This window comes from Anopheles maculipalpis, chromosome 3RL (genome assembly GCF_943734695.1).
Source record: "Anopheles maculipalpis chromosome 3RL, idAnoMacuDA_375_x, whole genome shotgun sequence".
Lineage (NCBI taxonomy): Eukaryota > Metazoa > Arthropoda > Insecta > Diptera > Culicidae > Anopheles > Anopheles maculipalpis.
The window spans coordinates 70991939-71006290 of record NC_064872.1 but is presented as its reverse complement, the minus strand read 5'-3'; the positions used below and the strand labels follow the sequence as shown (position 1 = coordinate 71006290).

The 14352-nt window shown below is 45.1% G+C and overlaps 2 protein-coding genes across 2 annotated transcripts in view; one reads left to right on the top strand and one right to left on the bottom strand.

The window, feature by feature from the left end:
• The window catches only part of LOC126562723 (E3 ubiquitin-protein ligase RNF185-like), a 382489-nt gene extending 373465 nt beyond the window's left edge, over positions 1-9024 (top strand). The window contains exon 3 of the mRNA XM_050219291.1: positions 9013-9024. The gene's annotated coding sequence lies outside the window, so the exon portion shown is untranslated. The remainder of the gene's footprint in view (positions 1-9012) is intronic.
• LOC126560946 (ATPase family AAA domain-containing protein 5) lies at positions 168-5518 on the bottom strand. The gene is made up of 3 exons (XM_050216897.1): positions 5095-5518; positions 1468-5029; positions 168-492 (listed from the first exon to the last, which is right to left on the bottom strand). The coding sequence occupies exons 1-3, from the start codon at positions 5462-5464 to the stop codon at positions 168-170; spliced, it is 4257 nt and encodes a 1418-aa protein (XP_050072854.1). The 5' UTR covers positions 5465-5518.
• Positions 9025-14352: the final 5328 nt, after the last annotated feature.

Genomic DNA, 14352 nt, shown 5'->3' with positions numbered 1-14352 from the left:
ATTTGGTGCAATATACATACATCTATTTTACGTGTGTGGGTGGGGAACTAGTACTAGGTCTTCTGTAGGAGAGAGTTTACGTTATCGCCCTAATTGATATATGATAAAATTAATTTCTAAACACCATCCAATACATACTTGCGTTTTCTTTTTCTTCGTTCCGATAATTAATCCGTCCCACTGTCTGTCAACCTCTGTTGCTCCTCGAAACAGTGGCTAAGCGCGTCAAGATGATCGACACTAAATCCCGTCAGCCCTGAAGCAGAGCTGCTCATCGACTGCATAGTGGAGGATGACGGTACGATCTGCTGCGGTGTGGCTCCATTTGCACCGGTAAAATTACGCAAATAGTGATAAAACCGGCTTCCACGTCTTTCCGTAAGGAATCGGTCTCGTTCGTGGCGACAGATTTGACGCAGCAGTGGTTCGTAATCGCAAGCGGTAACACGTGATCGTATTCCGTTGACGCCAATGTATGAAGATATGGTTTGCCTGGAAGGTTAAAAGCAAAGGATCCATTAGTAGCAGAGAGCATGGTTGGACATGTTAGCTGGAAGAAGTGCTCAATAAGTGAACGAGTACTTAGTGTCTCGGGGAGTTACGTTAGAAGATACCCTCGCACTTTCCGCTCTATTTCGAGAAGTTGAAGGACCAGAACTATTTCGGCTTTCATAACATGAATTTCCTTCTTGTGAACATTGAGAATGGAGTTGCAGCCTACAATCGCCAGGATATGATGAAGAAATGCAAACACCACCTTGGGTCCAAAATTCAGAGCATCCGTTCAGAAAGTGAAGAGGATGATGCAGGGCAATCTTCAAATGAGACTTCCAAAGAATGAGTCCGTTGTCGGAAAAGCGATTCCCTAGACTGGTCAAACAGCGTAAGCCATACCTTGCCAATCACCAAAGGTACTCAAAATAGCTGATGCACCGAGCGGCCTTAGAATACAGTATAGTACTAATGACACTATTCGATCATGATAAGCTATGATGTTAAATAAACATGTAGAGACTGAGAACGCATTCCTGTCTAGCTAAGAGAAACCAACGTTTCGGCTAATATTATGTTTACTGAGTAAGAGTGAGTGATTTAAATCTTTCTAATGAACGATTTAAATAAACCTCCTCACAAAGAGTTTTTACAACTCTTTTCGGATGAGAATCGCAAAGAGTTTTTGGACCTCTTTTAGGATTCAGTTTAGTGTTGAAAACCGTTTTGGATTTTTTTTCAGGGGAAACACAGCGAGCTGCCATAGCTGTTACGCGAGGTAATCCTGCGGCAATCCCTCGGTCATTAAAAGTTCATTTTAAAGTGGAAGTATTTAAGATATCTTAACAGGATCATCCCCATCCCCATCCCAGCATCCCCATCGGAAGGAACAGGAAAAATTTCTTGGAGATTGAAAAATATTATTACGGATAAAAAACCAATCTTTAGAACAACTCTCGCTCTGATGCAACATACCTTGGTTCCTGTTCCATCTTCCGCAATGCATCGTACGCTTTGGCACCGATTGGATCCTCACCGCCCGCTGTCTTCCGCACGCCTCTCGTGTCACTACTATCCCTGCTAAACCACTCAATCCACGATCCTTCCACCAGTGCATGACCTAGCTCGTTCGCTAGTTGCTGCTGCTGTTGCTCATCCTGTACGTCCTTCCCGTACCGTATCCGATTCCGCTGCGTTACACCCCAACCAGCTTCCGCGTGGCTTATGTTCTCATACAACCAAGCCAACTCTTCACATACCAATACATCCGGAGCTTTAACCGTTTCATCCCGTACAATACTTCCACGCTTACGACGCTTGCCAGCAGAACTGTTTCGCTTCTTTTTATCACTCTGCACACCGGTGCTAATGCTAATGGTAGGAATAATCGTTGCTGCCATCCTTAATACCAGCTCCATATTACACCACAGCACATTAAAATCCAACGGTATGCGAAGCAGGATTGATTCGTTTTGATTGCGTGTAAACAGCTCGTACAGTGTGCGATGATGGTGTTGGTGCTTGATCGGTTCACTTTTAGTGCCCTTTTTCCGGCCATTTTTCTTCCCCGGTAAACGATGCTCTCCTCCCATCAACTCTTGCTCTCCGCCTTCCTCTTCTTCGCGCGTTTCGTTTAGTGCCGTGTTTAATTCTTCATCGTCTTCATCCTGCAGTTCACTCCGTTCGCCCGTGGATGGGAATCGTTCCAGATCGCCTCCACTTTGGATGAAAAACTGCAGCTCGTTAAGAGTTTTCCGCATATCCTTGCCGTTGTACGCGTACAACCGTCCCAGATCTTGCTGATCAATCGGTATCCTCTCGACGAGTGCCAACAGCGACAGGAACTTTGAAACATTCCCAATGCCAGGTGCAACATATCGGATCACATTGTTCCTCGCCATGTATCGTGCCATATGGGCACATGATGGATTTGTCGTCGTCAGCACGATCGGACGCTTCGAGGACGCAATTAGCTGATTAATCGCGGCCAAAAAACCATCATCCTGCTCGAACACAATGTCCGCATCTTCGATCAGTATGAGCGACAGCTTTTTCGACCCATTCGCTTCACTAAACGATGGCCTTCGCTCGAGACAGCGAAACATACCGTTCAGACCGTTCTTCCCGCGCCCACTTCCCTTCTGGCGGCCATTTATCAGCAACCCATCGGTTGAGTTGGAACGTTCCGTTTTCTGGCGCACCTGGTGGCTCTGTGTCGCTTCGAGGAGTTCCTGCAGTATTATCTTGCCCTTCCGTCGACTGCTGGCGTTGATTTCCAGCACGTTAAAGTTCATCTCGTTCGCAACGGCATACACGTTGGACGTTTTACCGCAACCGGGTGGTCCGACCAGCACGACGTGATTGCAAACATTCGTACCAGGTCCGGTGGCCGATGAGCTGCTGCTCTCACTGGCAAGGAGAAAATCCGTATCATCATCCTTTTCGGTCGACATAAAGTAGTGGCCGCCTTGGGTGAACGTTTCGTTCGAGCGCTTCTGGCTTCCCGCTTCATCCTGCCAAAGCGACAGAAACTGAGTCAGCATGTTCGCGGGCGAAAAGTTGATCAGAATCTGTTCCGTGTTTTGTGGTTTGTATTTTTCCGTGAACAAAGATTCGCCATTCCTACAGCTAAACTTGGGTTCGATGATTTCGAAGCTCTCATCTGCTGCGTTTCGGTGCGTTCCGTTGGGTTTTGTGCACTCGTCCGGTTGCATTTCACCGGGCTGCTGATAATCTTTATAGATGGCACGGAACTGTTTATAGCATCGAAACACGGGAAAGTGCGGAAAGCGCTGCTTGTAATCACGCACGATCTCCTTCACATTTTCCACTTCCGGCAGCTCCTCGTGTTCCGCGCTACCATTATCTTCTTCGTCCCTTCCATCAACGTGAATCTGTTGGACCAATTTATCTAGCGCTTGTTCGAACTCATACTCGCTACACGCGGTGAACATTCCAAAACGAATCTTTCCACCTTTTGGCGTACCTTTTCTCGATGGCGATTCCACCTCATCCGGACGCAGCTTAATACAACTTTGAGCAAAATTGATCTTCGTTGGTGTAGTGGGAAGCATCTTCTCGCCCAATTGCATCACGTGACTCACCAGCGGAAATACGGGTGATTCATTTAGCACGCAATCTTCGTATATCGCACGCTTTTCGCGCTCCTGACGCATCTTTTCCGGTATTCCTGACATCAGGAACAATTGGCGTGCGCGCACCTTCTCCGGATCCTCCTGTGGGGGCTGTGTTTTTCCACCCATCAGCGTACGAGCAAAAACTGGTGCTAATTTAACAGATTTCGGTGTTGATGGCCACTCGTTTGGAGGAAGCGGCTTGCCGGCCTCTTCCGTAACGCTCGAGGAAAACATCCGAAGTGAAGGACTCTTTACCACCTTCATTGCGTTCGGCGATTGAACGTTAATGATCTTCAACGGGGTCACGATCGGTGGTTTCTTGCTTGCCGTAGGATTCCGCTCTTCCTTTGCCGGACTATACTTCTCGAAGGCGGAGTAATCCTTAATACGATTAGCGCAGGATCGTCGAGGGCGTGAAGAAGACGCCTGAGAGGAAAGTGGTATGCTGACCGGTTGATTACTATCCTCATCATCCACCAACACCGTCACAACCGAAGAACTATTCTGCGACGAGAGAGTTTTCGGAGCGTTTTCCGTCGGTGGCGAATCATGGTTCGACTTTTTCGTTTCCGGCGTCAGCTTGGCGAAATATCCCAACAGACTATCCTTTTTCTTTCTCGGCGAGGATAGCTGCACAAGAAACTCATCGTCCGATGCATCCGTTGCTTTCTCCTGTTTAATCGTTTCTTGCACCGCACTCTTCCGGCGTGGGAGGCCACGACCTTTCTTAAGCTTTACTTCACCATTTGTTTTCGGTGTTTTTTCGCTAGAAGCGTCCCTAAGCGATGATTTAGGTTTTTCTTTTCGTTGTTCAACTTTTGGCTTCACGGGAGAATCCGGTATTACCAGCACATCATCGTTCGCTTGCTTGTCTTCTACCACCGTTGACTCATTCGCGGTTGCTTCTCCATTCATGTTGCCGATCAGTTTCTTCAGTCTTTTGGCACGCTTCTTCATCTGATGCTCGATGTAATCTTCTTCAGCCTCTTCCTGTATCTTTCGCTTGCCCGCCCCTTTCTGGGCTGCCCACTGTTGCAGCTGCAGATTGCGGGCGGCTTTCTTCTCCCTTGCCTGCTCCTGGGTGGGACTCAGCTCTCGAACATCCTGCTCTTTGCCGGGCGAGTTGGAACCGATACATTTGGACCGTGCCTTCATCATCAGCTGGAAGGCGTTGACCGTTTTGTTTTCCTTGCCAGCTTTTTCCACCGGTTGCCCATTATCCATTCCGTTGGTAGGTGATGGTGTTACACCTTCCGTACATTCGTGCTTCATATCCGGTTGCACTTCCTTCAAGCCAGCCTTTGGAACTTTCGTTTTTGATTCTGATATACCATGGTGCGCATCGTTTTTGTGACTACTCTTTTTTGGACGACCTCGCCCTCCCTTACGGTCGTGTGACTCTATAAAACAGGGAGTAAAATAATTATTCCATTTATTGAACAGCTGATGTGGGCAACATACACACCTTTTTTCTCTTTACGATCCATCGTTTCTTCCATTTGTACAGTCGGTAGATTGGATTGTTCTTCTGCTGTCTTCTCACCAGACTCGTGTAATGATTCCTCCGCTTCAGCAACACCAGCTGCCTGCCTCAAACGTGCGTGCTTCTTAGCATGTTTACGTCTTTTGAGCGCCTTTAGCACCGAGGTCATATTCTCTGCAATCAACCGATCGAGCTCTGTCTTGGACAGAGCCAGTAGTGCTTTGCCCGATACAGTCGAAAGGGAAGAAGCGGATGAAGATGATGATGACGAAGCAGACGCAACAGATTCCGTCTTGTGTACCTCTAGGTCATTCTGGCATGGTTTGGTACTTGTTTCCGCTGCCATCATCATAACCACACGCGGTATGCATTCGTGCTACATACGCTGATATCAAACCATATCGAAATGGTCATGAAGAAACTGCCTGTCCGCAGCACTGATTGTAATGGAAGAAGCAACGTCAGCTGGTGCGCAGAAAAAATCTCGTACCATCACACGAATTCACACATTTCAGCTAACACACTGTAGAGTTTGTTTTCATGCAAATAACAGCGACTGTTTTTCTATGTATTTTACGGGAAACTTTCACTAGATTCAGTTAATTTTCTGATTCACATTCTCCGATTGTCTGTAAAACACAATTTTCGACTCCCTTTGACAAGTTGTATTCGCGCGTATTTCCTCGAGTTTGTTGTTGTCAGTGGAGCTGTCACTGCACAACATCAACGCATATGCACAGTTGGATTGTTTTGGAAAAAAATCACCTTTTTTATTTTTTATATAAATTATGTTACACAATAAGATGTAAATCGCATTGTGTGTTAGTGAAAAGAAGGTGAAGTTGTACAATATAAAAAAAAAACTAGCAATAAAACTTATAAATCTCAAATCGTTTGTAAGTTTACAACACGTTACACATATTACATCCCAGATAGCCGCGTGGATGACAATTTATGAGCATAATATAATTCAAATACTTACTTCTGACTGTGATAGAGACCGACTCCGAAGCAAAGTATCAGTTGATGATGATGATCTCCAGCAACACAGGAAATAAGCGATATAAAGCACACTGATGGGTCCGGTAGTCCTCTACGGGTACGAGTCCTGTACTATGCTGACGGGAAACTCCAATGAACTCGCCCCACTAAATTCCCCCTTTTTGAACGGCGTGTGCTAAGGACGACTACTAAGGTAGGAGAAAGAACCACGAGCTAGCTGAGCTGTTTGGCTTTACTGATATACTGATGGTAGTCAAAGTCGGAAGGATACGATGGCTGGGACACGTGACGAGGATGCCAGGCTCATGCCTCACCAGGAAGGTGCTTGCAAGCGAACCGTTGACTGAATCAAGTGGAGCCAAACCTATCGGAGATCGGATGCAGCCGTCGATGGAGGTCCAAGGTTCCTGGAAACGGATTGAAGACCTGGCCATGAAGTGGTCAACCCTCGCGCGAAAATTTTTCCGTTGTTCTCAGAAATGCAAAAATTCAAATGGATAGTGGACTATAGGGTATGGTCGCTGACGACAACGCTGTCGGTATTCACTCGGCAGAAGAAGAATGTAAATAAAACTTTAAATGATTCGGCGGGTTGCTGTAGTCAAGCATGTTGCTATATGAAATCTACGTATGATTGAACTAAAAATCTGGCAGAACATCCTTTGACCATTTGAAAAACTCCACTGAGTCATTTTGCTATTCCATCACACGGATCGTAACCCTGTATCGGCAATGCTACAATATTTTATTTATAATTAATAATGACGGTCCAGAATGCTACAATATACTATTTAAAAAATCGTTACAAATGCTACCTCAGTCCGTTCACAGTACAAAAACATCTTTCTTATGAAGAAAGCAACATACCGTAATCAGTATTGCTCTGGTTTGCTTTTCGGTCTTTGGTGGTTTATTATAAAATTTCAAACCAAACCAAAACCACACACCAGCTTGCATTTCCTTCTTCCGCAACACGCTAGTGCGCGCGCGTTGGTTCACGATCGTTTGATTTCCATTTGCGATAGCCGTACCAAATGCGATCAAAACAAACTACAAAGCAGTAAGATTTGTGCGATATATAATAAAAACACACACAATACTCCCCCCCTACCCCGTCATAAAGCTCACGGTTGTACAGCGTGAAGTAATCGATCGAGTCGGTCTTCCGATCGGGTTTCAATCCGTACGGATTTACTGGCCAACCCAACCCAACACGTGGGGACGGGGAGGGAAACAAATTTTAAACAGATGGAAAACCATTACACCGGTTTTTTTGACGATAGAAAGCACCAGCGGGAGAATAGGAAGAGGAAACTAGGAAACGCGTTGCACTATGTAAATGACTAAATGCATTTGAAACGGAATTCGGTAATCACACCAAATGTCTGGTGGCTGTTCGAAAACTAACGTGAGTAATTGAGAAAAAATGACACTTTTCTCGATGCACTTGAATAGTTTTTATTTTTTTATTTTATCAAATTGGTTGGCAACACGAAATACACTGCTGCTGGGCTTTGAAACCCTGCGGATGGAAATACGATCGTTATGTAAAAAGAAAATCAATCTAAATGGTCGATTTTCCACAGCCACCGTAGTTCGCGTTGATTTCCCTATCAACTATCAAGAAAGAGTTGAATATAAAAACCCTTTATTAATGCAAAGCTTCTAACCATCTTCAAAGCATGTTTAGTTTGAAACAAACATCCAAATGTATCTCTTAATCAAATCTGTTTCCCAGAGGAAACCTTTCCCAGCTTTTCACAGAGCGACGAGACACGAGCCGAGACAACCAACAATATTCCACCAACAATCACCAGAGGTTACGAGCTGCACCAGGTTACGCCCGAATGGTACTAAAAACCAAATCCATTCCCCTTTAAGTCGTTGGCAAATGGGGAAATAAAGTGCCCTCCCACCGCAATGGGATGAGTTCCGATGAGTTTTACCAGATACTGGACGTCAGCTTCACTTGCATAACACATCACCACCACGGTGTCATCGTCATCGCCATCAGCAAACATCATTGTCTTCGGTTTGTGCAAAAATTAAATGCCCCATCCAGCAGCCACTTTCCACTGGAGAGAATCTGTTTTTACCTTCTTTATTTTCACCACAATCGAATGCTTCACTCAGCTTCATCCCCCTACGGTAAAGATTGTTTGCAAATCACGTTAAAGATCACGAACAGAAACATCGTCTCGTGGCAAAACGAAAGCATCCGAGGAACTCAACAGCCGAGAGGGTTCGATCAGTTGCAAATGCATCCCGTGCCGAGCGAACTGCATGCGGCAAAATCGAACAAAAAACACCTTTATCTAACCCGAGAGATTTAACTATCCACCTCAGGAGGGTTCCTCAGAGTTCCCCCGTACAGCAGCTCCAGCAAAAGCAACAGCTAACGAGCAGCTCTTCGATGTTCATGAGTGTTGCAGTATTTTCTTTTCGCTGTTTAAAGACCTGAAGTGATTGAATGGTTTACGAAAATCGAAAGAAATGCTAACCACTGTCGCTGGCAGGCAGGCATCGAAGGGAGGTGAGCAAACCCGGGAAAAAGGTTAAACTTTCGCCTCGAAGAGTGACTGCAATTTTGGTGATGCTCAAAGGTAACTATCGTCAATCATCATACGCAAAACGGGTTTGTCGTAAGATGTCATCGATGATGATAGGAAGCTGCAGAACACTGTTGTATTAACGTTAGATTAAACAAAAAATCGATTCAGAAATATTTAGCAATCTACTTTCTTGGCACCTTTGTTGACATTTATTTATCTTTCACAAATTTTCGGAAAAACTAACATAACCACTAAACGTAAAGAAAAGGTACTAAAAGGAAGAAAGATAAAAGGGAGTCAAGAAGACTTAAGGAGTAAGGGTGGACACGAGCACGGATAGCGGCAGGAGAGAGAGAGAAAAGTCAAATAGGTCTGAGGAGGAATTAAAGGCACAAAATGCGCACAGCAATTTTCGTTCGACAGCCGGGAGAGGACGAGGACGACGACGATGAACAGGAACATAAAAATTGTTAGAGGATAGCAAGAAAGGATCGTTGACGGAGTAGAGGGACATGGCAATCATGAGGCTCATTGCTCGGTGACATTCTCATGACGTGATCATACAGTTTGATACCTTCCTGAAAACTCAACATAACATGTTATTTCAAAATGTTTATATCCTTAATATAAAAGTATCGAAATGAGGATCTCTTTCTCTCTTTCTTTCTTTCTCACCACTCCCTCTCCCGCTCTGTATCCATTAAGTTAGATAAGTTAGACCAGTGCTAACTTACCACCCAACATGAATGAACTCTCTTCCCTACCATACCCAACCGGCGGGGATTTGATTTGATTATGCCGAGCATGTTTGTCATGCACGGAAAACAGACGACGATCGGCAAAGGCTTCAACAATGCATGCGCGTGTCACTCGATAATCACTCGCCAGTTGTCATCACCATCGCCGTTAGTTGATTATGTTTTGCGTAATGGTGTAATTTTGAATCGGGGAAGTGTTTTTCTACACAACCACCTTTGTGCACACGAATAATACCGACCAGCACAGGAACATAGCCACGATCAATGCCCATGTGTCTTGTCCCATTGTGTACAATCCCACACTGCTATCGGTGATACGTGTGCAGTGAGGAAAATGATTAATGGTTCCTTCCTTTTTTTTAAACAATCGCGAACACAACGCAATTCAATACAAAGGCGAAACGGTGCGAGCGAGTTAACAGTGTAATAGAATTATTAATTAGCAATCCTTACCCGTTTGCATGTGGGTAATGCTATTCGTAATTGATTTTGAAAAAAAAATTGTGGCGATTTGAATAACCGTTCAGCACAAAATAATCGCCCTATACCCGAGTGAATCATCCAGCTGGGCACAGTTTAATATTCAATTTTCCAACCTCCATCAGCTTTGGCTTCTGCTTTTCCAACAGCACGAAACTTTCCAACGCTCTGCATATGAGATAAAAGTGCGGGCATTAATCGTTGTGTTTTTACTATTCGGTCAGTCCTCCCTCTCTTTCTTTCTCGGTCTCTTGGAAAAGCTGGGATCGTAATCGGTCAATGGCTACTTCTACGGTGATCGTTCAAGCAGATCATAAGCTGATCATATTTTCTCGATTGAATCATAAAATATGTACAATGCACGTGTGCTGCGGTATGAGGACAACATGCTTCACACGGCTTGTGACTCCACCAATGCACGGAATGCATGTCAGCTGCAAACGCACGTGAACATGTTTTAGAGGACTGAATTCTTTGAATCCCAAACCTTTAGAAGCTTTTGAAGCTATCTAATGAAAGTCCTTAAAATAAAGTCTTCCTTTCCATTTTTTTTTAAATTAACTCCCCATCTTGCCGAGCAATATAACATCCCCAACACACACTCACACATGGCCGGTCGTTCCGTGGAGGAAAAATAATTACTCTACTGCTAAGGCCTTCACTACCTACTTCACACTATCGTGTTCCGGTGCGCCGTACGAGTTCCGTGGTGTTCGCCGTCGCCATAATTTCAACACGTGTAGTTGGCTCGTACACCGCCCGCCGTGTACATTCATCCGTGAGGTAATATTTTTCCTCGGTTCCTCGGTTTTGCCGCTTGCAAGTACGTTTCCAATTTTTATTTGGATGCGGATCATTATGCTTCTTTACCGAGTCGCGGGGAAGCGCTTTACGGGCTGTCTCTACGGCCCAGGGACCATTTTTCCGTTCGAGCTACAATCAAACCACACGCGCTAGCGCGACGAACTTGAGCAACAGACTGCGAATGCATGAAAAGCAGCCCGTTTTTCGATTGCCTAAATGGTGTCTTTCACTCGAAACGTTCAATTGCGCCTCATCCTCGCTCGGTACGGGACACGTACCAGGAAGGGTAATACCACCCAGATGACACGATGTTATCGATCGTGTGATTTTCCAAAAATCACTTCATGCTAGTAAGTGCAGAAAATTGGTCGCTTTTGGTCGCTGACGGAAGCCGTGTGCCGTCGTGGATCGTGTTTTCTCTACATAGCCAGATCGATCAAAGCCATCGCCAGCGTCAGTCTCAATGAACTTCAGAATTGAAGCGAGCCTGCGAAAGTTGAACCATTTAATTGCCTCCCACCAACCCCTTGGGGAAGGAATGGGTAATTCAATTTAACTACCAGCCTGCCGGACAGACGGCCACAGCCTACGTAAGCCAACTCATGCAACACTAATATCAGCGCTCTCACCACTCAATCTGCACGGCGAGGATCGGTAGCGCACGTGAAATGTGTCCCGCTAGTAGTCCATCCACCGAACCAAGATCACTACAGTGACCAACCAACTGGTGAAGATTTCTTTTCCGACATCTGGGTGCATCGACGATTGGAAGAAAGCCTGAGCATGCTAGCCGAGATCTAGCCGTGACTTGGGAAGCACCAATTCGCGATCCCCTCAATTGCACCGATGATGATGATGCACCGTCTTGAGCAAGGACGCGGGAAGCGGTAATTATCATTTTCGTCATTATTGTACTCCCTCACCCCCGGTCGGGAATTGAACAGCCTCCTAACAATCTACCAGGGTAGCCGCTTTTGCTTTCACTGTCGCCGGCGTACCGAATGGCATGTGCCCTTTTTCGGATTTGGATGTAGAGAGCGAGAGAGAGAGAGAGGATCGGAGGAGATTAAGTGAAAAGCTTGGCCGAAATAGGGGTCCAACGCGACCCCGTAGGGCACTTCAGCTTTGGTAAAATGGCTCAAGTCAACCTGGATTGAGCGATTGGAATGACGAGATTAACTGTCATCTAGATCGAGTTTTTGTGATGTAAAGTTCGATTTTCTTCTATTCCCATTGAACGTTTACTTGAAGTCCTTAGCGATCAGAATCCTCTATACCATTTATGCGACCACATCACAAAGAATGCAACATTCTTTTTCGTGCTACCTTACAACGTCGGGTTGATGGTGACATACGTAAACAACTTCAATGTTTTTTCTACTCATCCTCGCGTCGAACGTGACCTGCCACGCCACGGTTTTTTGTGTTGTGACGATCGTCTACAAAGCTTAGTAACATCCGCGGCCAGTGTATGTGCGAGTACATACTACGATTCAAAATCATCGCGTTCCTACCCGGACGGTTGGATCCACTAATCACTCGTCAGCCCCATCGTGCAGTAAGGAAGTTGGTTAACCATGTTAAGTGCCTGCCAGCTGACAAACACCTTCTGCGACTGCTGGACTCATGCAAAACCGTGCCGCAGCCGGTTATGATATTTACGTAAGCGTGATTAGCAAAACGGTAAACTCGCCTGCCGCTACTGATGATGCACCAGGCACCGTTTACATGCACACGTCACATTCAGGTGACTGCTTTAGCTAAACAGGAAGACAGTGGATGCATTATGCAGAGCAGCTAAGTGAATTAAATTCTTGTAGACGATCAAGTAACTTGCTATTAACATCAGTAGAAAGATTGCGTAGATAAAAATCGTTCTCGAAACACATCCTCAAAAAGAGGGCTTTATTATTTGAAGATATGACACAAAGCGCTGAGCCAATTACAAAAAATCTGGATCATGGCATGGCATAAAATTCCCATTCCATCTTGCTGAGAATGGGGGAAAAAGCCCACAAAGAACTTATTTATTGTTTACAAAACCCAATAACTTAGTTCATCATAATTCCATCACTGCATCAATTAAAAACACTAACCATTCGCACCGAAAAGCAAATTATACATCCCCACCCTATGTTGTCCCTTTTTCCCATTTCTCACTCAAATTCCCTCGAATCAATTTCCAGCTCGAATTTCCTTCGTTTTCTCTTTCCCAGTGCTAAGCATTTTTGTTTTTGTTTTTGTGTTTCCATTTCGTTTTTCTTCCCCCCGCGTTGGGGGGGGGGGCCCCCAACGCTTCTTCCTCTCCCTTTGATCCCGAACCCATTTTCAGCGAACGAAAGGGAAAGGCCAGTTGGGCCCTTTTGCATTAGACCAAAACCCGTTACCGGCATCGGTAAACCGTCAGTCCAGGCAAGGGCGCTTCCGTCCATCCGTCCGGGTGGCGGGTTCCAGTTCGGTAGTGGTGCAGTTTTTCCAGTGCACTGCGATAAACCGGTAATCTCGCGGTTAAAAGAAATGGCGAAGAATAACGAACGCTGAAGAAGGAAGGAAGAGAAAGCACTTGGGGAGAGGACGGCGAGAGAGGGGGAGAGATGGTGGTGGATAAGGGAGCCAATATATGTCGACCTGGGAGTGATCAAGTAGGGTCGAGACAGAAACATACACAACCACATACATACACCCACCCGCGGTTATGCTCGCTGGCATTGGGGTGGGGCTGGAGCCGGTTCAACGAAAGTGTTTACCGTCGCGAAGGGGGAACTGGTAAAACGCGTTCTGGCGCATTCGTAAGCCTTTCGCTGTCTTTGGCTTTATATTGTACGCCTCCTGCGGCTGGTGCGTCTCGTCTTCGCTTTCCTTTCGAAACCAATGCCAGCTCCAACTTCAGCTCCAGCTCCAGCTGAGTAAACAGACACGCACACACAGGCAACGAGTAGATTGGGGATGAGATTGTATGTGTTTTTTTTTACAGTGCTGATCGCAATTTGTGTCACGCTTTTGGAAAAACTCACAGCACAAGCCCAGCTGCTATCACCTTAAAAGTGAACAAAACCTCTTGCGATCGCTTGGTTTGCCTTGCATTAAACCACTGTAACAAAATCAAATGATATAAACGAAATAATTTAGAAAACGAAGCCAAATTATTTTTATAAACACATACGAAGAGATAAATCGATGAATTAAATATGTAAAGTAATGAATTCTTCCTTCTTGGCTTAACGACTTTCTAACTCATGGCGGCCATCTAATGGCTTACTAGACTTGTTGATGTTACGTAGCTGGATAGTTAGTTCTCACTACGGGTTGGACTGATGAAACAATGAATTAAATCAATGCAATCATTCAGATTATTTTGTTGTTTTCTTGATAGCGCAAGTGATCTCAGCTAAGTGCTCAGTTGGTAAGATAAAGAGCTGAGTTAGCTCACACTTGTGACCTTTCTCAGTTTTTATAATCCATTCATTCTTTGTGCATGAAAGATCCAAATATGATGAACACGTGGAGAAGCATACAACTTTAAGTTAAATTTAAAAATAAATTTCAATCAAAAAACAACACAAAATTAAGCGGTCAAACAATATCTATTACTTTAAAGTTAATAAAGAAGCTATAACATACGGCATCTCATACATCGATCATAC